We start from the raw sequence: 24,087 nt of genomic DNA, 5'->3' as shown, positions 1-24,087 counted from the left end.
CGTTCAGTTCGATTCAACATTTGCTACGTTGCTTGACGTTTGCACTGAACAACGCGTTTACCCAAAACTATGCACATCGTTCTTCAGCAGCCTTCGCGGTGTGGTCAGATCAATATGGGTGTGACCATTTGAAATCGTAAAACTCGTGCAGAAAACACCATATACAACCTCCCTCGGGGCCACCATAATTACACTGTTCTGGTCGTTAAATACAGTGCCATCTCCATTGAATTAAACGTTGTAAACCGTTTTGTTGTAGTGAACGCACTCACGGTATCAATAGCATCAAAGGCTGAATTATTTAATCACAATTTACAATTATTATATATGGGTTTAAAAAAGAAAAAGAAAACGCACCCCATAATACACCTGAACATCATCAGTCCTCTGATTCCCATGCCCAGGAATAAAGATATTCTCTGGGGATGTGGAACTGGTGTTGTTATGCTGCTCTGGAGGGGCCTGTGACTTGGTGCTCTTGGCTCCACAAGTGACACACCGTTGGTCCTCCAAAGGACCAGATCGAGATCGTGATGGCCACAGCGCCTCCTTGGTTATACTCTGTTCCTCTGACTTAACTAGAACTTCCTCTCTGCCCTCCTGCTCTGATGTACACTCCAGTTCTCTGATGGGACTTGGTTCTTCTGAATTAGCTATAGCTTCACCTCCACCCTTGTGCTCCGATGTAAACTCCAGTTCTGTGATGGGACTCTGTTCCTCCGACTTAGCTAGAGCTTCCTCTCCACCGTCGTGCTCTGATGTATACTCCACTTCTCTGATGGGACTTGGTTCTTCTGACTTAGCTAGAGCTTCATCGCCACCATCGTGCTCTGATGTACACGCCAGTTCTCTGATGGGACTCTGTTCCTCCAACTTAGCTAGAGCTTCCTCTCCGCCCTCCTGCTCCGATGTACACTCTACTTCTCTGATGGGACTTGGTTCTGACTTAGCTAGAGCTTCCTCTCTGCCCTTGTTCTCTGATGTACACGCCAGTTCTCTGATGGGGCTCTGTTCCTCCGAAATAGCTAGAGCTTTCTCTCCGCCCTCCTGCTCCAATGTACACTTTAGTTCTCTGATGGGACTTGGTTCTTCTGACTTAGCTAGAGCTTCCTCTCTGCCCTCCGATGTACACTCTAGTTCTCTGATGGGACTTTGTTCTTCTGACTTAGCTAGAGCTTCCTCTCCACCCTTGTTCGCTGTTGTACACGCCAGTTCTCTGATGATACTCTGTTCCGTCGACTTAGCTAGAGCTTCCTCTCCACCCTCGTGCTCTGATGTACACGCCAGTTCTCTGATGGGGATCTGTTCCTCCGAAATAGCTAGAGCTTCCTCTCCTCCCTCCTGCTCCAATGTACACTTTAGTTCTCTGATGGGACTTGGTTCTACTGACTTAGCTAGAGCTTCCTCTCTGCCCTCCTGCTCTGATGTACACTCCAGTTCTCTGATAGGACTCTGTTCCTCTAACTTAGCTAGAGCGTCCTCTCCACCATCGTGCTCTGTTGTACACTGTTGTTCTCTGATGGGACTCTGTTCCTCCAACTTAGCTAGAGCTTCCTCTCTGCCCTCTCGCTCCGATGTATACTCCACTTCTCTGATGGGACTTGTTCTTTCTGACTTAGCTAGAGCTTGCTCTCCATCCTGGTGCTCTGTTGTACACTGTTGTTCTCTGATGGGACTCCGTTCCTCCGACTTAGGTAGAGCTTCCTCTCCACCCTTGTTCTCTGATGTACACGCCAGTTCTCTGATGGGACACTGTTCCTCCGACTTATCTTCCTCTTTGACCTCCTGCTCCGATGTACACTCCACTTCTCTGATGGGACTTGGTTCTTTTGACTTAGCTAGAGCTTCCTCTCCACCCTTGTTCTCTGATGTACACGCCAGTTCTCTGATGGGAATCTGTTCCTCCAACTTAGGTAGAGCTTCCTCTCTGCCCTCTTGCTCCGATGTATACTCCACTTCTCTGATGGGACTTGGTTCTGACTTAGCTAGAGCTTCCTCTCTGCCCTTGTTCTCTGATGTACACGCCAGTTCTCTGATGGGGCTCTGTTCCTCCGAAATAGCTAGAGCTTTCTCTCCGCCCTCCTGCTCCAATGTACACTTTAGTTCTCTGATGGGACTTGGTTCTTCTGACTTAGCTAGAGCGTCATCTCCACCATCGTGCTCTGTTGTACACTGTTGTTCTCTGATGGGACTCCGTTCCTCCGACTTAGCTAGAGCTTCCTCCCCACCCTTGTTCTCTGATGTACACGCCAGTTCTCTGATGGGACACTGTTCCACCGACTTATCTTCCTCTTTGGCCTCCTGCTCCGATGTACACTCCACTTCTCTGATGGGACTTGGTTCTTTTGACTTAGCTAGAGCTTCCTCTCCACCCTTGTTCTCTGATGTACACGCCAGTTCTCTGATGGGAATCTGTTCCTCCGAAACAGCTAGAGCTTCCTCTCCGCCCTCCAATGTACACTCTAGTTCTCTGATGGGACTTGGTTCTTCTGACTTAGCTAGAGCTTCATCTCCACCATCGTGCTCTGTTGTACACCGTTGTTCTCTGATGGGACTCCGTTCCTCCGACTTAGCTAGAGCTTCCTCTCTGCCCTCCTGCTCTGATGTACACTCCAGTTCTCTGACAGGACTCTGTTCCTCCAACTTAGGTAGAGCTTCCTCTCTGCCCTCTTGCTCCGATGTACACTCCACTTCTCTGATGGGACTTGGTTCTTCTGACTTAGCTAGAGCTTCCTCTCCACCCTTGTTCGCTGTTGTACACGCCAGTTCTCTGATGATACTCTGTTCCGTCGACTTAGCTAGAGCTTCCTCTCCACCCTCGTGCTCTGATGTACACGCCAGTTCTCTGATGGGGATCTGTTCCTCCGAAATAGCTAGAGCTTCCTCTCCTCCCTCCTGCTCCAATGTACACTTTAGTTCTCTGATGGGACTTGGTTCTACTGACTTAGCTAGAGCTTCCTCTCTGCCCTCCTGCTCTGATATACACTCCAGTTCTCTGATGGGACTTGGTTCTTCTGACTTAGCTAGAGCTTCCTCTCCATCCTCGTGCTCTGATGTACATGCCAGTTCTCTGATAGTACTCCGTTTCTCCGACTTAGCTAGAGCTTCCTCTCCATCCTCGTGCTCTGTTGTACACTGTTGTTCTCTGATGGGACTCTGTTCCTCCAACTTAGCTAGAGCTTCCTCTCTGCCCTCTCGCTCCGATGTATACTCCACTTCTCTGATGGGACTTGTTCTTTCTGACTTAGCTAGAGCTTGCTCTCCATCCTGGTGCTCTGTTGTACACTGTTGTTCTCTGATGGGACTCCGTTCCTCCGACTTAGGTAGAGCTTCCTCTCCACCCTTGTTCTCTGATGTACACGCCAGTTCTCTGATGGGACACTGTTCCTCCGACTTATCTTCCTCTTTGACCTCCTGCTCCGATGTACACTCCACTTCTCTGATGGGACTTGGTTCTTTTGACTTAGCTAGAGCTTCCTCTCCACCCTTGTTCTCTGATGTACACGCCAGTTCTCTGATGGGAATCTGTTCCTCCAACTTAGGTAGAGCTTCCTCTCTGCCCTCTTGCTCCGATGTATACTCCACTTCTCTGATGGGACTTGGTTCTGACTTAGCTAGAGCTTCCTCTCTGCCCTTGTTCTCTGATGTACACGCCAGTTCTCTGATGGGGCTCTGTTCCTCCGAAATAGCTAGAGCTTTCTCTCCGCCCTCCTGCTCCAATGTACACTTTAGTTCTCTGATGGGACTTGGTTCTTCTGACTTAGCTAGAGCGTCATCTCCACCATCGTGCTCTGTTGTACACTGTTGTTCTCTGATGGGACTCCGTTCCTCCGACTTAGCTAGAGCTTCCTCCCCACCCTTGTTCTCTGATGTACACGCCAGTTCTCTGATGGGACACTGTTCCACCGACTTATCTTCCTCTTTGGCCTCCTGCTCCGATGTACACTCCACTTCTCTGATGGGACTTGGTTCTTTTGACTTAGCTAGAGCTTCCTCTCCACCCTTGTTCTCTGATGTACACGCCAGTTCTCTGATGGGAATCTGTTCCTCCGAAACAGCTAGAGCTTCCTCTCCGCCCTCCAATGTACACTCTAGTTCTCTGATGGGACTTGGTTCTTCTGACTTAGCTAGAGCTTCATCTCCACCATCGTGCTCTGATGTACATGCCAGTCCTCTGACAGGACTCTGTTCAAACTTAGCTAGAGCTTCCTCTCCACCCTCCTGCTCCGATGTACAAGCCAGTTCTCTGATGGGACTCTGTTCCTCTGCTCTCCAATCCACTTCTTTACCTGTGTTCCGTTTATTTGCAAATTCTATGGTGTTGTGGGCTGGGTACAGGCTCGTTACTGTGCTGAGGACAGTGTTGTGAACTAGGGGCTGTTTTATTTCTGGTGTTGTGTTGAGGTCAATAGCTTTCTGCTGGAGTCCAGTTGACGCCACTGGCTGAAGAACCTGTGTGAGCTCATTGTGAATGATCCCGAAGTCTTGAGTTAGCTCTGTGCTGATGTGATGCACAAAGGGCAGCTCACTGACCATAGAGAACACCTGACTGTCTCGGACCAGGGAGTACACGTGACTCTCTCTGACCAATGAGAAGACCTGGCTATCTTTGACAACCGACAGCACCCGACTTTCCCCCACAATGGAGACAACCTGACTGGACCAGTTGGAGCTGGCTCCTCCCCCAGCTCCAGGCTGCAGACTGCCAGCCCCTCCCCCAGCTGCAGGCTGCAGAACTCCTGTACCGTCCCAGATCTGCTGCAGGATCCTGGGGGTGGAGCTGCGAAGGAGACAGCCTATGTCCGGAAACATCCAGGAGAGCCCCCTGCTGACCAGAGAACCCATCCCAGAGAGCTCTTCCCCCAGAGAGTCTAGCTCCTGCTCCGCTCCAATCCCAGAGATCGGGCATACCCTTCTAACCACAGCACTTAGTCCAGAGACGGAGAACTGGTTCTCCTCCTCCAGCTCCTCTTTCCGCTCCTCCTCCTCCCTAAACACCCTGCTAACTAGAGCGCCCAGCCTGAAGTTCTGCTCCACCTCTTCCCTCCTAGCCCCAGCCTCCCCCTCCTTGTTGTTCTCCCTGTGGCCCTTCACCGTCGTCCTGGATCGATCCATCATGACACGACTGAACTGGCCCTCCAAAGCCTCTAGCGGTAGACCGCGTACTGCCTGGCTGCGTCTGTGTCTGTCCTGCCGAGTGGTAGTGTGTGTTGCCTGGCTGTCATTGTGTGTGTCAATCTGAGACAGAGAGGCAGTGTGTGTTGCCTGGCTGTGATTGTCGAGCTGAGACACAGAGGGAGTGTGTGTGTCAAACCGAGAGAGAGAGGTCTGTGTGTATGTTGAGCTGCTGCTGGCCTGTGGGAGGTGGGCACGGTCCGTTCGTTCCTCTGTCCACCAGTCTATTCCTCCTCCGTCTCCTCTCTGCAGATAGGATACAGCAGTGCCTAATGAGGTCCCTGCAGGGCCACGGTAGCGGGCTCCGGCCCTGGACAGGTCCCTTCTGCAGCAGTCAGTTGCCAGGACCCCTCCCAGGACCCTGCAGCCATCAGGTAGGCCTGACAGGACACCTGGGCTCTTGTTAGCAGGCCCCGGTAGCCCCTCCGGCCCAACGGTACATACATCAGCCTGCTGGACCAGGAGGACAGGTGTCTGCTGGAGGGCCCGGTTCCTTTCCTTGTCTCTTGCCCCAGGTCCAGACCAGGCCTCCTCACCCCAATAGAGTCCTCCCTCTTCCCTCGCTCTACGCAGAGCTCCCTCCAGCCACCTATCAGACACTCCCACCCCAGACCCTGATTGATGACATGAATCCCACTCTTCCACCTCTCCTTCCAATCCCTGCTGCAGGCTGTCCCGTTCCAAGGCAGTGGGAGTGAGGTCGGAAGTGAGAGTAGGAGTCCCTGTCCGGTGGACTGGGGAGGCCCTGGCCCTCCTCTGGCTCTCTTCATTAGTAATACTGCAGGGCCGTTCACGGCCCTCAGCCGCACCGAAGCTCCACCTGTTTACCCCAGCATGCAGAGAGGAGACGGCCTGCAGATGCTGAGGGGCTCCGGCTCCAATCTGAAGAGGTACAGCATAACACGCTGAAGGATGACGAGAGACAGAGACAGGAGCCTCCATAGGCATGGCCTCTGTCTGGGTGAGAGAGAAAAACATGATAAATAACTTCTGCTTCATCTTTCAAATTTTTGAAACAAGTCATTCCTCATATAACCAGGTAGCCTGTTTGTTTTTAATAGAAATTGTTCATTCAAAAGTAAAAGGACTGGTAAGAAAGCCAATGAAAAAAATAACCTTTTCAAGTATTTAAAGCATGTCTGTTTTCTTCTGTAGAAAAAACATTAATCAAAGCATTAACAAGCCAATGGAGTGAGGATCAGAGAGAGGGGGGGAGCAGGAGAGAGAGACAGGGAGAGATGTAAACACACTAACGTCTTGCTTTGTGTACAATGTGCTTTCACAAAACGCTAGTCGTTTTCTCTGAGGTGGGCTCTGAAAACCCTGCAGGAAGGTAATGGGTTTGAAATATGTGCATATTAAACAAAGAAAACAAGCCAAGGGAACAGGCATTTCATGCTCCATAAAAGTCTGTATTAGGCTGTGTGTGCGTGCGTGAATGCATTAGGCCGAGGCAGGGGACAGGAGTAGCCATTATATTATTATCTAACAATTTGCAAAGAAGAAGCTGTGAAATCCGACCTGACTAGAGCTGAGATGGCGACGTTCAGAGCACTCACATACACATGGAATAAAGCAATGTATTGGGCATGCTGTGGAGATAGAAACGCAGCCTACACCATAGTCTGACAGTTAAACCCACTTCACATGTTGTCTATCTTAAACACTTAATCTCCATTTTACCTTTTTGTTAGAAACATTTAGCAAATTTGCCCCATTGTTAGTTAGTAAAAGGTTTACCCATCCACTAGCACAGTATCCATCTATGCATGTACGTGTTTATATCACTGTGTGTGTACGTACCATAACCGTACAGGTCTGTAGTTGAGGAGAGTGCACAGAGCTCCTCTGTTGTCTAGACTCTCCATTCTCTCCTGCTACAGCGAACACATCCATCCTGTTGGTGGAGAAGGAGGTAGCCATATAATCAAGAATTAGAACACTAGAAATCATCCATATTGGTAAAGTAATTTAATAGGATCTCGATAAGGCAGCGGTTAAGCCAGAGGACATGGATCCCCCTCTCCCTCTCTAGATCAATAGACTCTGGGTACTGACTCCTAAACTTGGGATAGGGTTAATTATCAGGTATCCTATTGAAATATTGAGTGCTTAGGTTTAGAGGGTCTACACCAGAAGTTAATGGTTATCTGTAGGAGGAAGGTATAATAGTGTGTGCAATTAAGCTTGGAATGTGCTGAGTGCAGGGAAAGTGATCACGTGGCAGTCACTGATAAGGGGAGAAGGCCATGGATTAGTGATGAAGGGGGTCGAGGTCAGGTCACGTTAAGGGAGAAAGAAAAGTTTACGGGCAAATTTAGTTTCCTGCCTAGCAGTAGTAGAAATTGACTCAACTCAGCCTAGGAGAAAGGGTTAAATATTAGTGCTTGGGTGAACAATGTCTTTGTCTAATGCAGCTGTATTGATCCTCTGGGAAGAATAAACTTGGTTTAAGCTTTCATAGGTTCTAATTTGAGTAAAAACTTGACGGACACTAACAATATATAAAAGACGAGAGGGATGGAGGTTCAGAGCAAATTGGGTTTATCCCGCTGGCAGTAACCTTTTTTTTTCTCCAAAAGCCATTTAAATTATTTTCATGCTGTGACACAAGAGACTCATGCACAGACACACACACACACACACACACACACACACTAATACAGTAATACATTTAGCCCTCGCTAAGTCTGCTGTCAGATATCTTCCCGAGCTGTATATTTGGTTTCGCTCGGTGTACTCCTCCCCCCCACACTCCCAGATAGAGGTCGCGTCACAAATAGCACCCTGGTTCCTGTATAGTGCACTACTTTTGACCAGGGCACATAAGAAATAGGGTGCCATTTGGGACGCAGACCCAGTATTGTACTTTATGTTAATCCTCCAATCTACACACGCACAGTCATTCTGCTTCACTTCACAGCTAGTTGAGTGTCCCATAATCCTTATCCAGACATTGGGGCTGTTTGCTATTCAAATCGAATAGCGCGCGAGCACGCGTGCGGCACGTTTTACTATACGTCCTCACAAGAATCGTAAACCAAAAAAAAATATCTAAAAAGTGTGGACATTTTGCCTGTCCTCACTTGTAAAAAGGCTATTTTAGGTTTAAAGGTTAGGGTTAGGGAAAATAGTATTTTGAATTGAAACAGATAGTTGGTCCCCAAAACATCCTCACAAGTACAGCAAGACAGTTAAACACACATGCACATGTGTATGTATGTATGTATGTATGTATGTATACACACACACAAATATGTATAAATATACACTGCTCAAAAAAATAAAGGGAACACAAACAACACATCCTAGATCTGAATGAATGAAATAATCTTATTAAATACTTTTTTCTTTACATAGTTGAATGTGCTGACAACAAAATCACACAAAAAGAATCAATGGAAATCCAATTTATCAACCCATGGAGGTCTGGATTTGGAGTCACACTCAAAATTAAAGTGGAAAACCACACTACAGGCTGATCCAACTTTGATGTAATGTCCTTAAAACAAGTCAAAATGAGGCTCAGTAGTGTGTGTCCTCCACGTGCCTGTATGACCTCTCTACAACGCCTGGGCATGCTCCTGATGAGGTGGCGGATGGTCTCCTGAGGGATCTCCTCCCAGACCTTGACTAATGCATCCGCCAACTCCTGGACAGTCTGTGGTGCAATGTGGCGTTGGTGGATGGAGCGAGACATGATGTCCCAGATGTGCTCAATTGGATTCAGGTCTGGGGAACGGGCGGGCCAGTCCATAGCATCAATGCCTTCCTCTTGCAGGAACTGCTGACACACTCCAGCCACATGAGGTCTAGCATTGTCTTGCATTAGAAGGAACCCAGGGCCAACCGCACCAGCATATGGTCTCACAAGGGGTCTGAGGATCTCATCTCGGTACCTAATGGCAGTCAGGCTACCTCTGGCGAGCACATGGAGGGCTGTGCGGCCCCCCAAAGAAATGCCACCCCACACCATGACTGACCCACTGCCAAACCGGTCATGCTGGAGGATGTTGCAGGCAGCAGAACATTCTCCACGGCGTCTCCAGACTCTGTCACGTGCTCAGTGTGAACCTGCTTTCATCTGTGAAGAGCACAAGGCGCCAGTGGCGAATTTGCCAATCTTGGTGTTCTCTGGCAAATGCCAAACGTCCTGCACGGTGTTGGGCTGTAAGCACAACCCCCACCTGTGGACGTCGGGCCCTCATACCACCCTCATGGAGTCTGTTTCTGACCATTTGAGCAGACACATGCACATTTGTGGTCTGCTGGAGGTCATTTTGCAGGGCTCTGGCAGTGCTCCTCCTTGCACAAAGGCGGAGGTAGCGGTCCTGCTGCTGGGTTGTTGCCCTCCTACGGCCTCCTCCACGTCTCCTGATGTACTGGACTGTCTCCTGGTAGCGCCTCCATGCTCTGGACACTACGCTGACAGACACAGCAAACATTCTTGCCACAGCTCGCATTGATGTGCCATCCTGGATGAGCTGCACTACCTGAGCCACTTGTGTGGGTTGTAGAGTCCGTCTCATGCTACCACTAGAGTGAAAGCACCGCCAGCATTCAAAAGTGACCAAAACATCAGCCAGGAAGCATAGGAACTGAGAAGTGGTCTGCGGTCCCCACCTGCTGAACCATTCCTTTATTGGGGGTGTCTTGCTTATTGCCTATAATTTCCACCTGTTGTCTATTCCATTTGCACAACAGCATGTGAAATTTATTGTCAATCAGTGTTGCTTCCTAAGTGGACAGTTTGATTTCACAGAAGTGTGATTGACTTGGAGTTACATTATGTTGTTTAAGTGTTCCCTTTATTTTTTTGAGCAGTATATATATACACACTTGAAGTTGGAAGTTTACATAAACTGAGTTTAAATGTATTCAACTAAAGTGTTTCACAATTCCTGACATTTAATCCTAGTAAAATTCCCTGTCTTTGGTTTGTTAGGATCACCACTTTATTTTAAGAATGTGAAATGTCAGAATAATATAGAATTATTTATTTCAACTTTTATTTCTTCCATCACATTCCCAGTGGGTCAGAAGTTTAAATACACTCAATTAGTATTTGGTAGCATTGCCTTTAAATAGTTTAACTTGGGTCAAATGTTACGGGTAGCTTCACACAATAAGTTGGTTGAATTTTGGCCCATTCCTCCTGACATAGCTGGTGTAACTGAGTCAGGTTTGTAGGCCTCCTTCGCTCGCACATGCTTTTTCAGTTCTACCCACAAATGTTCTATAAGATTGAGGTCAGGGCTTTGCGATGGCCACGCCAATAGCTCGACTTTGTTGTCCTAAAGCCGTTTTACCACCTCAAGATGCCATCTATTTTGTGAAGTGCACCAGTCCCTCCTGCAGCAAAGCACCCCCACAACATGATGCTGCCACCTCTGTGCTTCACGGTTGGGATGGTGTTCTTCGGTTTGCAAGCATCCCCCTTTTTCCTCCAAACATAACAATGGTCATTATGGCCAAACAGTTCTATTCTTGTTTCATCAGACCAGAGGACATTTCTCCAAAAAGTACAATCTTTGTCCCCATGTGCAGTTGCAAACTGTAGTCTGGATTTCTTATAGCGGTTTTGGAGCAGTGGCTTCTACCTTGCTGAGCGGCCTTTCAGGTTATGTCGATATAGGACTCGTTTTACTGTGGATTTAGATACTTTGTACCCGTTTCCTCCAGCATCTTCACAAGGTCCTTTGCTGTTGTTCTGGGATTGATTTGCACTTTTCGCACCAAAGCACATTAATCTCCAGGAGACAGAACGCGTCTCCTTCCTGAGCGGTATGACGGATGCGTGGTCCCATGGTGCGTACTATTGTTTGTACAGATGAACGTGGTACCTTCAGGCGTTTGGAAATTACTCCCAAGGATGTACCAGACTTGGAGTTCTACATTTTTTTTTTCTCTGAGGTCTTGGCTGATTTATTTAGATTTTCCCATGATGTCAAGCAAAAAGGCACTGTGTTTGATAGTAGGCCTTGAAATACATCCACAGGTACACCTCCAATTGACTCAAATGATGTCAATTAGCCTATCAGAAGCTTCTAAAGCATGACAATTTTCTAGAATTTTTCAAGCTGTTTTTCAAGCTAAAGGCCCAGTCAACCTAGTGTATGTAAACTTCTGACCCACTGGAATTGTGATAGTGAAATAATCTGTCTGTAAACAATTGTTGGAAAAATGACTTGTGTCATGCACAAAGTAGATGTCTTAATCGACTTTCCAAAACTATAGTTTGTTAACAAGAAATGTGTGGAGTGGTTGAAAAACGAGTTTCAATGACTCCAACTATATCTCTATCTATCTATCTATCTATCTATCTATATATATATATGAGTCTCTCGATATACTGTACACGCACACACCTCATTTTAGAGCAGCCAAAACTATCCCAGTCTTCTCAGTCCATTATCTGTTAAGCAGGGTGTACACTAAATGATTTTGGCCATGATTTAGCTGTCCCAGACAAATGTTTTGAGATTGGGGGGAATCCCCATGTCGTCGCTTACACTGGGCGTGCGACCGACACTCGTTTAATTTGAGCAGGTCAAAGATGTAATCCCGGAGGGCTCTGAAGTTCACAAGCAATGTTATTCAATTCAAAATGTCGGCGAGATTCAAGTTCCTTGGTGTCCACAACACCAACATGGTCCAAGCATACAAAGACAGTCGTGAAAGTCGTGAAGAGGGCATGACCAAACCTACTCCCCCTCAGGAGACTGAAAAGATTTGGCATGTGTCCTCAGATCCTCCAAACGGTTCTACAGCTGCACCATCGAGAACATCCTGACTGGTTGCATCACTGCCTGGTATGGCAATTGCTCAGCCTCCGACCGCAAGGCGCTACAGAGGGTAGTGCGTACAGCCCAGTACATCACTGGGGCCAAGCTTCCTGCCATCCAGGACCTCTTTACCAGGCGGTGTCAGAGGAAGGCCCTAAAAATTGTCAAAAACTCCAGCCACAGAGCCTCCTGGGTGGCGCAGTGGTCTAAGGCACTGCATCGCAGTGCTAGCTGTGCCACCAGAGATTCTGGGTTCGAGTCCAGGCTCTGTCGCAGCCGGCCGCGACCGGGAGGCCCATGGGGCGACGCTCAATTGGCCCAGCGTTGTCCGGGTTAGGGAGGGTGTGGCCGGCAGGAATATCCTTGTCTCATCGCGCACTTGCGACTCCTGTGGCAGGCCGGGCGCAGTGACCAGGTTGCCAGGTGTATGGTGTTTCCTCCGACACATTGGTGCGGCTGGCTTCCGGGATGGATGTGCATTGTGTCAAGAAGCAGTGCGGCTTGGTTGGGTTGTGTTTCGGAGGACGCATGGCTCTCAGCCTTTGTCTCTCCCGAGTCCGTACGGGAGTTGCAGCGATGAGACAAGACTAACTACCAATTGGATACCACGAAATTGGGGAGAAAAAAAAGGGGTAATTAAAAAAAATACAAATAATTATCCAGCCACCCTAGACTGTTCTCCCTGCTACCGTATGGCAAGCGGTACCGTAGAGCCAAGTCTGGGTCCAAGAGGCTTCTAAACAGCTTCCCTTCCACCCCCAAGCCACAAGACTCCTGAACATCTAATCAAATGACCCCCCTCCCCCCCTCTTTTTTATACCACTGCTACTCTGTTGTTATAATCTATGCATAGTCACTTTAATAACTTTACCTACATGTACATATTACTTCAACTAACCGGTGCCCCCTCACATTGACTCTGTACCGGTACCCCCCTGTATATAGTCACCCTATTGTTATTTTACTGCTGCTCTTTAATTACTTGTTACTTTTGTTTCTTATATGTATTTTTTTTAACTGCATTGTTTTTTTGTAGTTTTTATTTATTTCACCTTTATTTAACCAGGTAGGCCAGTTGAGAACAAGTTCTCATTTACATCTGCGACCTGGCCAAGATAAAGCAAAGCAGTGTGACAAAAAAACAACAGAGTTACATGTGGGATAAACAAGCATACAGTCAATAACACATAAGTAAGCATTTCACTGTAAGGTCCCCACCTGTTGTATTTTCACACATGTGACTAATAAAATTTGATTTGAGCCACAGCTCATAGCTATGTTAAATCTAATCACATTTTTGCGAAACAACATTATCGAGAATCCTCACGATCAAGTTAAGAATCTCGTAGTGTGCGACACCCGTCTGTGCTACATAGCTTAGTCTGCGCACCATTACGTTGGCAAGACAAAAAAAAAAAGAAAAAGTGGTTTAATGTGAGAAACTGTCCACCTGGCTTTAGAGTGTGTGGTAACTATGGTGGCTGCATGTTGTCGTATCTGTGTTTTAGCTTTGTTTTGTCTGTCTGCTATCTTTCAGTGTTAGAGACATCTCTAACACTGATGGTTGTATCTTATCCCTCTGAATCCCACTAGGATATACGACCTCTGAACTTCTCCAAGATTGCATTCTCAATATCACCCACTAGCACGAGAGGATATCCATCTCATCTGACTAGCTCGTTCTCTCCATCTCCTGTCTTCTATCTTTGTCTCCTTCCCTCCCCCTCCATCTTTTCTCCTCACATTCCCTCGCAGACCCTCCCTCCACCACATCTCCCTCCCTCCATCCATCTCCCTCAATCCCCTCTCCAAATCATATCTTCTGTCTAAAGCCTGCAGGAGAGTGCTGTGCCGCTGTTAGGGGACGTTGTCTTGCGGAGTAAATTACAAGTCAGACAGGAGTAGTAGCTGTAACACCAGATCACACAACCAGGCCTAGGAGCCAAGGAACAGGCCTACTGTGATCACCCCCACACAGAGGCTGAGAGAAGCCTGCTGTGTCCTACTCCATCAGTGGTCTACAGGAGTGTGTATGTGTGTGTACGCTCCCCACTTACACTTCAATTGGAGGGAGCAGTGACAAATGGGTTTTATTTGGTCTTCATGCCAGACTGACCAACACTAGGCAACAAGCAACACCGAGGAGGACCACAATGTAAATAATCCTCTGCCTTAATGGTGTTCTGATCCTCAATTTTTTATTTATTTATGTAACGTCATCTCCGACTGGAGAAGCCTACTGGTTTCTAGTGCAGTCAAAAATCATATTGCACAACAGCTGATGAAACTACCACCTGTCTTTACCATTTTAAATGGAAAACCGTTACAGTAAGGTATCTAATTGTTACCAAGAAATTAGAATACCCATCCAATGACATGTTTGTGTAGTTGCAATATTATGGGAGTGGAGGGGGGGGTTCATGGGTGCGTGCGTGTGTGCATGCATGCGTGTTAACCTGTTAGGGCTAGGGGGCAGTATTGACACGGCTGGATAAAAAAAACATACCCGATTTAATCTGGTTACCACTCCTACCCAGTAACTAGAATATGCATATACTTATTACATATGGATAGAAAACACCCTAAATTTTCTAAAACTGTTTGAATGGTGTCTGAGTATAACAGAACTCATTTGGCAGGCAAAACCCTGAGACATTTTCTGACAGGAAGTGGATACCTGATGTGTTGTATTACCTTTAAACTTATCCCATTGAAAAACAGGGGCTGAGGAATATTTTGGCACTTCCTATTGCTTCCACTAGATGTCACCAGCCTTTACAAAGTGTTTTGAGTCTTCTGGAGGGAGATCTGACCGAACAAGAGCCATGGAACGATGATGGCCCATTAGACACCTGGCGCGCGAGTTCATGTTGGGTACCCTCGTTCCAATACGTTATAAAAGAGTATGCATTCGTCCACCTTGAATATTATTCATGTTCTGGTTAAAAAAGGCCCTAATGATTAATGCTATACAACGTTTGACATGTTTGAACGAACGGAAATATATTTTTTCCCCTCGTTCATGACGAGAAGTCCGGCTGGCTTAGATCATGTGCTAACAAGACGGAGATTTTTGGACATAAATGATGAGCTTTTTTGAACAAAACTACATTCGTTATGGACCTGTGATACCTGGAAGTGACATCTGATGAAGAGAATCAAAGGTAATGGATTATTTACATAGTATTTTCGATTTTAGATCTCCCCAACATGATCTCCCCGCAGTGCTCAGATTATTGCAAAGTGTGATTTCCCAGTAAGGTTATTTTTAAATCTGGCAAGTTGATTGCGTTCAAGAGATGTAAATCTATAATTCTTTAAATGACAATATAATATTTTACCAATGTTTTCTAATTTTAATTATTTCATTTGTGGTACTGACTTGACTGCCTGTTATTGGAGGGAAACGATTTCCTCAACATCAATGCCATAGTAAAACGCTGTTTTTGGATATAAATATGAACTTGATAGAACTAAAAATGCATGCATTGTCTAACATAATGTCCTAGGAGTGTCATCTGATGGAGATTGTAAAAGGTTAGTGCATCCTTTTAGCTGGTTTTATGGTTTGTGTGACCGTCTTTGAATTGACAAAACATTACACACAACTCTTGTAAATGTACTGTCCTAACATACTCTAAATTTATGCTTTCGCCGTAAAACCTTTTTGAAATCGTAAAACGTGGTTAGATTAAGGAGATGTTTATCTTTCAAAGGGTGTAAAATAGTTGTATGTTTGAAAAATTTGAATTTTGACATTTATTTGGATTCAAATTTGCCGCTCTTGAAATGCACCTGCTGTTGATGGAGTGCACCACGGGTGGCACGCTAGCGTCCCACCTAGCCCATAGAGGTTAACTCACCCAGGATGGAAAAGCCTGGAGAAGTCGGTCAAGGAAAGGCTGGAGAGAAGGCCACTCTGGGAGAAAACATAAGATACACAGTATTACACACACACACTTTCACTAGTAAAAACAACTGGATGTTGCAAACATAAGAGGTCCCACCAAAGGACTTTATGGACATAATGGAAACTAAGCTCCAAATGGTTTTGAAAACATGGAGACATTGAACATGCTGTTCCTGATCTATACACTTGTCGTCCTTCCAAAGACCGGGCAATTACAGTGCTTAGTGAAAGTCAACAATTAAAAAAAGATTACATTAGATATTTTCCTACCAATCTAGTCCACATTTTCTAAGTGAAAGAAAATGTATTGAAATTCTTTCAAATCATTAAAAAGTTGTCTATATTTTTCAGCAGGACAATCAAACTAATTCCAAAGTCAGACCAGAATGGCTTTCCAATAGGTGTTGATTGTTCCAGTCTCAGTCCTGAATTAAATTTGCTTGAAAAGCAGAGACAAGTTTAAATCAAAGTTTATGCATCGAATACAACAGTGAAATGCTTACTTAAATACATTCTTGGATAAGGGTTTGTAAGAAAAATAAAGTGTTATGAAATGATTTACTAAAATAAACTGAAGTAAATAAAAAAGGTAAAGTGACTAAGCATAGATAAACAGAGTAGCAGCAGCATAACAAATGATGGGGGGGGGGGGGGGTCTAGGGTGGCTAGAGTCTGGAAATTTTTAAGGTCTTCCTTCCTCTGACACCAGTATAGAGGTCCTGGATGGCAGGAAGCTTGGCCCCAGTGATGATGTACTGAGTTGCCATACCAGGCAGTGATGCAACCAGTCAGGATGCTCTCGATGGTGAAGCTGTAGAACCTTTTGAGGATCTGATGACCCATGTCAAATCTTTTCAGTCTCCTGAGGGGGAATACGCGTTGTCGTGCCCTCTTCATGACTGTCTTGGTGTGTTTGGACCATGATAGTTTGTTGGTGACATGGACACCAATGAACTTGAAGCTCTCGACCTGCTCCACTACAGCCCTGTCGATGAGAATGGGGACGTGCTCGGCCCTCGTTTTCCTGTAGTCCACAATCATCTTTGTCGTGATCACGTTGAGGGAGAGGTTGTTATCCTGGCACCACACTGCCAGGTCTATAGGCTGTCTCATCGTTGTCAGTGATCAGGCCTACCACTGTTGTGTCGTCGGCAAACTTAATGATGTTGGAGTTGTGCTTGGCCATGCAGTCATGGTTGAACAGGGAGTACAGGAGGGGACTGAGCACGCGCCCATGAGGATCAGCGTAGCAGATGTGTTACCTACCCTTACCACCTGGGGGTGGCCCGTCAGGAAGTCCAGGATCCAGTTGCAGAGGGAGGTGTTTAGTCCCAGGGTCCTTAGCTTAGTGATGAGCTTTGAGGGCACTATGGTGTTGAACACTGAGCTGTAGTCAATGAATAGAATTCTCACGTAAGTGTTCCTTTTGTCCAGGTGGGAAAGGGCAGTGTGGAGTGCAATAGAGACTGCATCATCTGTGGAGGTGGTATGCAAATTGGAGAGTTTAGGTTTCTGTGATAATGGTGTTGATGTGAGATATGACCAGCCTGTCAAAGCACTTCATGCTACAGACGTGAGTGCTACGGGTTGGTAGGCATTTAGGCAGGTTGCCTTCATGTTCTTGGATACAGAGACTATGGTGGTCTGCTTGAAACATGTTGGTATTACAGACCCGGTCAGGGCCAGTTTGAAAATGTCAGTGTAGACACTTGCCAGTAGGTCAGCGCATGCTCGGAATACACGTCCTGGTAATCCGTCTGGCCCTGCAGTCTTGTGAATGTTGACCTGTTTAAAGATCTTACTCACATCGGCTACGGAGACCGTGATCAGTCATCTGGAACAGCTGGTGCTCTCATGCATGCTTCAGTGTTGCTTGCCTCGAAGCGAGCATTTAAGTAATTTAGCTCGTCTGGTTCGCTTGTGTCACTCGGAAGCTCGCGGCTGTGCTTCCCTTTATAGTCTAATAGCTTGCAAGCACTGCCACATCCGACGAGTGTTGGAGCCGGTGTAGTACGATCCAATCTTAGTCCTATATTAACGCTTTGCTTGTTTGATGGTTCATCGGAGGCCATAGCGGGATTTCTTCAAAGCTTCCGGGTTAGAGTCCCGCTCCTTGAAAGCGGCAGCTCTACCCTTTAGCTCAGTGTGGATGTTGCCTGTAATTTTTGTCATGACTTCTGGTTGGGGTATGTATGTACGTACAGTACAGACCGCCACAGACAGACCGCCACCTCTTGTCTTAGAGGCAGCTGTTCTATCTATGCCGATGTATGGAAAACCCAGCCAACTGTATGTTATCCATGTCGTCGTTCAGCAACGACTCGGTTAAACAGAAGATATTACAGTTTTTAATGTCCCGTTGGTAGGTTAGTCTTGATCAGAGCTCATCGATTTTATTATCCAATGATTGCACGTTGGCTAATAGGACTGATGGTAGAGGCGGATTACCCACTCGCCTTCGGATCCTTACAAGGCATCCCAAACTACGTCCCCGATATCTCAGTCTCTTCAAGCGATTGACAGGGATTTGGGCCTCGTCCCGGTGTCTGAAGTAAATCTTTGCGTCGACTCTTTAAAGAAAAAAATCTTTGTGCGAGGGGAGTTATCGCTGTCCTGATATCCCGAAGCTCTTTTCGGTCATAAGAGACGTTGGCAGAAACATTATGTACAAAGTTAAACACAATAGCACAATTGATTAGGAGCCCCTAAAATCAGCAACCATGTCCTCCAGGGCCATTCCTGCCCAATGATTCACAAGCAAATGTATTGAGCAATTGGACTGAATCTTATATGTTTACCTAAGAGTTGATACAATCTCATTCAATAGGATTTACAGATGTAATGGCTTCCAAAAGGTGCTTACAGCAAGTATTAACTAATAATTGTTGGTATAGAAACTCTTGCATCAGTCACTGGCTTCATGAAATATACTCTACATTAAAAGGACTTAACAACCTGGAACTCTACCATTACCTGCTGAACCTGCCTCAGTAAATGGATGTCAGCGTCCCAAATGGAACCCTATTCCCTACAAAGTGCCCTATGGTCCCTGGTCAAAAGTAGTACACTATAAAGAGCACTGAGCCTGGAACCTGCCAGTTACAGCCCATTATCCAAAGAAGCAGTTCGGTAACACTTTACAGTACTTAAAACCAGCAGGTATATAATGCATTTTAATTCAGTTAGACTAGACTTGTCATAAGCATACAATATATGACCCCCTTATGTCTTACAATCATCATGATCCTGACTAAATACCAGCCACCTTGAGAGCATATTATATGCCTTATTATAAGACATTATAAATAAATACTTGTTGATAACAAGCTATGAAGTATTATGCCAGCAGGTGTTACCAGAAGTGCTTCACATCTCTGTGTGTGTGTGTGTGTGTGTGTGTGTGTGTGTGTGTGTGTGTGTGTGTGTGTGTGTGTACAGACATGGTAAAGTAGGAGGAGATACAGTATTTACAGTGATAGCTTAGAGGAAGTGGAAGATGCATTTCTTTGAAGATGTGTTTTTTCCTTGTTTGATATATATCCGACGGCACAGCACTAATTATGACTCCGAGATGAAGAATTGCAAATGACTTTACGTACTGGGTTAGATAAACTTGAGCAGAAATCACAAGCTAACTGATCTATAACAGGAAAGTTAGGGAAATGTAAGGTTATGTTCTGGGCTGGAGTTTACTCTGGTCTGGAAATAAGAGTTGATTGGGTTGCAAGGACTGATTTCCCAAAAATATTAATACAAAACTAGCCCTGGAATAAAGAGCATGCTAAATGTAAATTGTCTATTGAAAGTGTTTTTTAGTCCAGGGATAGGCTTAGTCGGTGTCCGGGAAACTGGCCCCAAGAGAATAAGAGTGGTTGTGGTGTGGTCTGGGGGGGGTTGGGTTAGTAAGAGTGGTTGTGGTGTGGTCTGGGGGGGTTGGGTTAGTAAGAGTGGTTGTGGTGTGGTCGGGGGGGTTGGGTTAGTAAGAGTGGTTGTGGTGTGGTCTGGGGGGGTTGGGTTAGTAAGAGTGGTTGTGGTGTGGTCTGGGGGGGGTTGGGTTAGTAAGAGTGGTTGTGGTGTGGTCTGGGGGGGGTTGGGTTAGTAAGAGTGGTTGTGGTGTGGTCTGGGGGGGTTGGGTTAGTAAGAGTGGTTGTGGTGTGGTCGGGGGGGTTGGGTTAGTAAGAGTGGTTGTGGTGTGGTCGGGGGGGTTGGGTTAGTAAGAGTGGTTGTGGTGTGGTCTGGGGGGGGTTGGGTTAGTAAGAGTGGTTGTGGTGTGGTCGGGGGGTTGGGTTAGTAAGAGTGGTTGTGGTGTGGTGGGGGGGGTTGGGTTAGTAAGAGTGGTTGTGGTGTGGTCGGGGGGGTTGGGTTAGTAAGAGTGGTTGTGGTGTGGTCTGGGGGGGTTGGGTTAGTAAGAGTGGTTGTGGTGTGGTCTGGGGGGGTTGGGTTAGTAAGAGTGGTTGTGGTGTGGTCGGGGGGGGTTGGGTTAGTAAGAGTGGTTGTGGTGTGGTCTGGGGGGGTTGGGTTAGTAAGAGTGGTTGTGGTGTGGTCTGGGGGGGTTGGGTTAGTAAGAGTGGTTGTGGTGTGGTCTGGGGGGGGTTGGGTTAGTAAGAGTGGTTGTGGTGTGGTCTGGGGGGTTGGGTTAGTAAGAGTGGTTGTGGTGTGGTCGGGGGGGTTGGGTTAGTAAGAGTGGTTGTGGTGTGGTCGGGGGGTTGGGTTAGTAAGAGTGGTTGTGGTGTGGTCGGGGGGTTGGGTTAGTAAGAGTGGTTGTGGTGTGGTCTGGGGGGGGTTGGGTTAGTAAGAGTGGTTGTGGTGTGGTCTGGGGGGGGTTGGGTTAGTAAGAGTGGTTGTGGTGTGGTCGGGGGGGTTGGGTTAGTAAGAGTGGTTGTGGTGTGGTCGGGGGGGTTGGGTTAGTAAGAGTGGTTGTGGTGTGGTCGGGGGGGTTGGGTTAGTAAGAGTGGTTGTGGTGTGGTCTGGGGGGGTTGGGTTAGTAAGAGTGGTTGTGGTGTGGTCTGGGGGGTTGGGTTAGTAAGAGTGGTTGTGGTGTGGTCGGGGGGTTAGTAAGAGTGGTTGTGGTGTGGTCTGGGGGGGTTGGGTTAGTAAGAGTGGTTGTGGTGTGGTCGGGGGGGGTTGGGTTAGTAAGAGTGGTTGTGGTGTGGTCGGGGGGGTTGGGTTAGTAAGAGTGGTTGTGGTGTGGTCGGGGGGGGTTGGGTTAGTAAGAGTGGTTGTGGTGTGGTCGGGGGGGTTGGGTTAGTAAGAGTGGTTGTGGTGTGGTCGGGGGGGGTTGGGTTAGTAAGAGTGGTTGTGGTGTGGTCGGGGGGGTTGGGTTAGTAAGAGTGGTTGTGGTGTGGTCGGGGGGGGGTTGGGTTAGTAAGAGTGGTTGTGGTGTGGTCTGGGGGGGGTTGGGTTAGTAAGAGTGGTTGTGGTGTGGTCTGGGGGGGTTGGGTTAGTAAGAGTGGTTGTGGTGTGGTCGGGGGGGGGTTGGGTTAGTAAGAGTGGTTGTGGTGTGGTCGGGGGGGTTGGGTTAGTAAGAGTGGTTGTGGTGTGGTCGGGGGGTTGGGTTAGTAAGAGTGGTTGTGGTGTGGTCTGGGGGGTTGGGTTAGTAAGAGTGGTTGTGGTGTGGTCTGGGGGGGTTGGGTTAGTAAGAGTGGTTGTGGTGTGGTCTGGGGGGGTTGGGTTAGTAAGAGTGGTTGTGGTGTGGTCGGGGGGGTTGGGTTAGTAAGAGTGGTTGTGGTGTGGTCGGGGGGGTTGGGTTAGTAAGAGTGGTTGTGGTGTGGTCGGGGGGGGTTGGGTTAGTAAGAGTGGTTGTGGTGTGGTCGGGGGGGTTGGGTTAGTAAGAGTGGTTGTGGTGTGACTCACCTTGTGTTGCTCTCTGAGATGTTCAGCTTCATTAGGATGGTTGAAACGGAATATAGTCCCTCTCCCTAACTGGATTACTGCACCTGAAACCAACCAGACAGAGACAAACATGCTCAATGTAAATGGAACATAGTTATAACGTGAACAAAGTTTTACACTGATGGTTGGTTTCCTGGACAAAGATAAAAAACTTAGTCCTGGACTAAAGAGAATCTCTATTGAAATAGATTTTTAGTCCAGGACTAAGCTTGATCGGTGTCTGGGAAACCAGCCCTGAGTTGAGTGCTGTGGCAGTGGACGGTTGGTAATTAGAACAGTATTAAAAGCTGATAAAGTGGGTTCAGTTTTAGTGGGAGGCGCACAACACATCTCTCCCAAATGTTGTTAAGATTAAAGTGCTGCCTCTTCACCTCTTCTCATGGTATCCACTTCAAATTCCTGCATTGTGTCTCCCTCTGAAGCATTCAGTGTTACCAGTCAGGAGTGGCTGTGAACCACGCTCACATCCCTTCTCCACAGGGCAGATGACATTTATTTTACTAAACATTTGTGGGTGAGAGGCCTTGGAAAAAGCCCTGAACAAAGCTCCAGGCCTCTCCGGTCAATTGGCAGATGGTGGTGATAGCAGAGTGGGGTCTGAAGTAGAGACCAGGATCAACCTTTACAGAAAAGTGGGAATAGAGCCAGTCAGGCAGGCAGAGAGCTGAAGAGCTAACTTTGGCCCCGATAGAAAAACCCACTATTCAGTTAGCTCTGCCAGGTCTGTCTGCCTGTAAGCTTTTTTCCAATCGTAGCCTCGCTTACACCAACCGGCTCTGGCTCAGAAATAAAGAACAGCTGTGCGTGTGCGTGTGTGTGTGAGTGAGAGGATAGAGGAGAAAGAGTGAGAGTCCCAGCACCCCACATCAAAAGGTCCCTGCAACTACTCCTTCATAGCCATTTCAATTGACCCAATAGCCCCTCCGAAGCAACTGCATCTCAGGCCATTTTCTACACAACAAATGATAGTAATTTCTGCTCCTGTTGCAGCTCAGGTGCATTGTCACTCGTCAGAAGCTATTAATCGAAGCAAGATTAGTATTTTCTGCACAGAAAGAAGGAGAGAGCGAGCGTGCATGTGAGACCTGGAGAAAATCTTTTAAGTGTGAGCCTGCTAGATATATAAGCCCCAATACCAGCCTCTATTCCATAGCTTTACAACACATCCTAGAGTTTTTCTAGCCTATTACCTTCGGTAAATCACCCAGCCGGGGTCTTGACGAAAGCCAATCATGTCAGAGAGATTGTGTACTTCATGGCAATATATTCACTTTACCGCGGCAAAGGACTGAGAAAATGAGTAAAACTTTTTCTGTTTATTTGTCAAGTTGCCTGAAAGTTAAGAGTTGTGTTGTCTAGTCCCAAAGTAAGAAGGGGAAAGATGTCTTCCAAGTCCACACAGGCTCATTGAAAGAGATGCGCCGGTTTAGATTATAGGTACAACTGTCCCAGCGCCCCGGTTGGAGGACGGAAATGACCAACTGTCCCAGCGCCCCGGTTGGAGGACGGAAATGACCAACTGTCCCAGCGCCCCGGTTGGAGGACGGAAATGACCAACTGTCCCAGCGCCCCGGTTGGAGGACGGAAATGACCAGTCGCAAAGTTTGTGAGCCTCAAAGCTTGTGCCTCCAACTCCCAGGGTCAGAGAGAGGATTTTGTACACATTATCCTGCAGAGTCTCTACACACACTCACACACGACCGGGAGATGAGAGATGACACACACAGCTTCTTACCCTGTGTCAGCTGACAGGGCAGGGTCGTCTCCAGTTGGTTGACAGAGCACAGTGCCCCCGTCTGGGGGATCAGAGTCACAACTCCATCACGGTTCTCAAACACACAGTGTTCATCCAGCAGACCAGCACCATGTAGCACTGCAGGGAAGAAAGGGAGAGAAGCGGTCAGAGGTTGATGTAGAAAAAGCGTGAGTTTAAGGGGGTCAGTTGAGGTGAGGCTCAGAATCACTTATCTAGATCATATAATGATCAGTGTAAGACACAGGAAAATGAGTGTCTAATGCTCTGGAATAACACTAAACTCACATGAACCCCAAGCAACAGCCCACAGCAGATATCCTGTCTGCCTACTGACTCACCAATATCCGGATTGGATGAAGCCTCGTCTCGACCCACCAGCGTCCTGCCCTCCTGCAATCAGATCACAAGGCCAATGCCATTAGGTCTGCCTGATGGTAAGCTGATTTGCTCACGGGAGAATCCAAATCTAAGGATGCATCCCAAACGGCACCCTATTCCGTATATAGTGCACTACTATAGCCCTGGTCAAATGGAGTGCACTTTAAAAGGGAAGAGGGTGACATTTGGTA

General features: G+C 47.2%; 1 protein-coding gene across 3 annotated transcripts in view; it reads right to left on the bottom strand.

Annotated features, from left to right (window-relative positions):
- LOC106611567 (uncharacterized) overlaps positions 1 to 24,087 on the bottom strand; it is a 74,722-nt gene that overhangs the window by 5,564 nt on the left and 45,071 nt on the right. For all 3 annotated transcript variants that reach the window (XM_045723609.1, XM_045723612.1, XM_045723611.1), the window contains 6 exons: positions 23,857 to 23,908; positions 23,498 to 23,635; positions 21,724 to 21,806; positions 15,824 to 15,879; positions 6,979 to 7,072; positions 358 to 6,132 (listed from right to left, as the gene is read on the bottom strand). In XM_045723609.1, coding sequence (XP_045579565.1) covers positions 358 to 6,132; positions 6,979 to 7,072; positions 15,824 to 15,879; positions 21,724 to 21,806; positions 23,498 to 23,635; positions 23,857 to 23,908 — 6,198 coding nt within the window. The remainder of the gene's footprint in view (positions 1 to 357; positions 6,133 to 6,978; positions 7,073 to 15,823; positions 15,880 to 21,723; positions 21,807 to 23,497; positions 23,636 to 23,856; positions 23,909 to 24,087) is intronic.

The sequence above is a fragment of the Salmo salar genome, chromosome ssa01, assembly GCF_905237065.1.
Source record: "Salmo salar chromosome ssa01, Ssal_v3.1, whole genome shotgun sequence".
Taxonomy (NCBI): Eukaryota; Metazoa; Chordata; class Actinopteri; order Salmoniformes; family Salmonidae; genus Salmo; species Salmo salar.
This window is presented reverse-complemented; position numbering and strand designations above follow the sequence as displayed.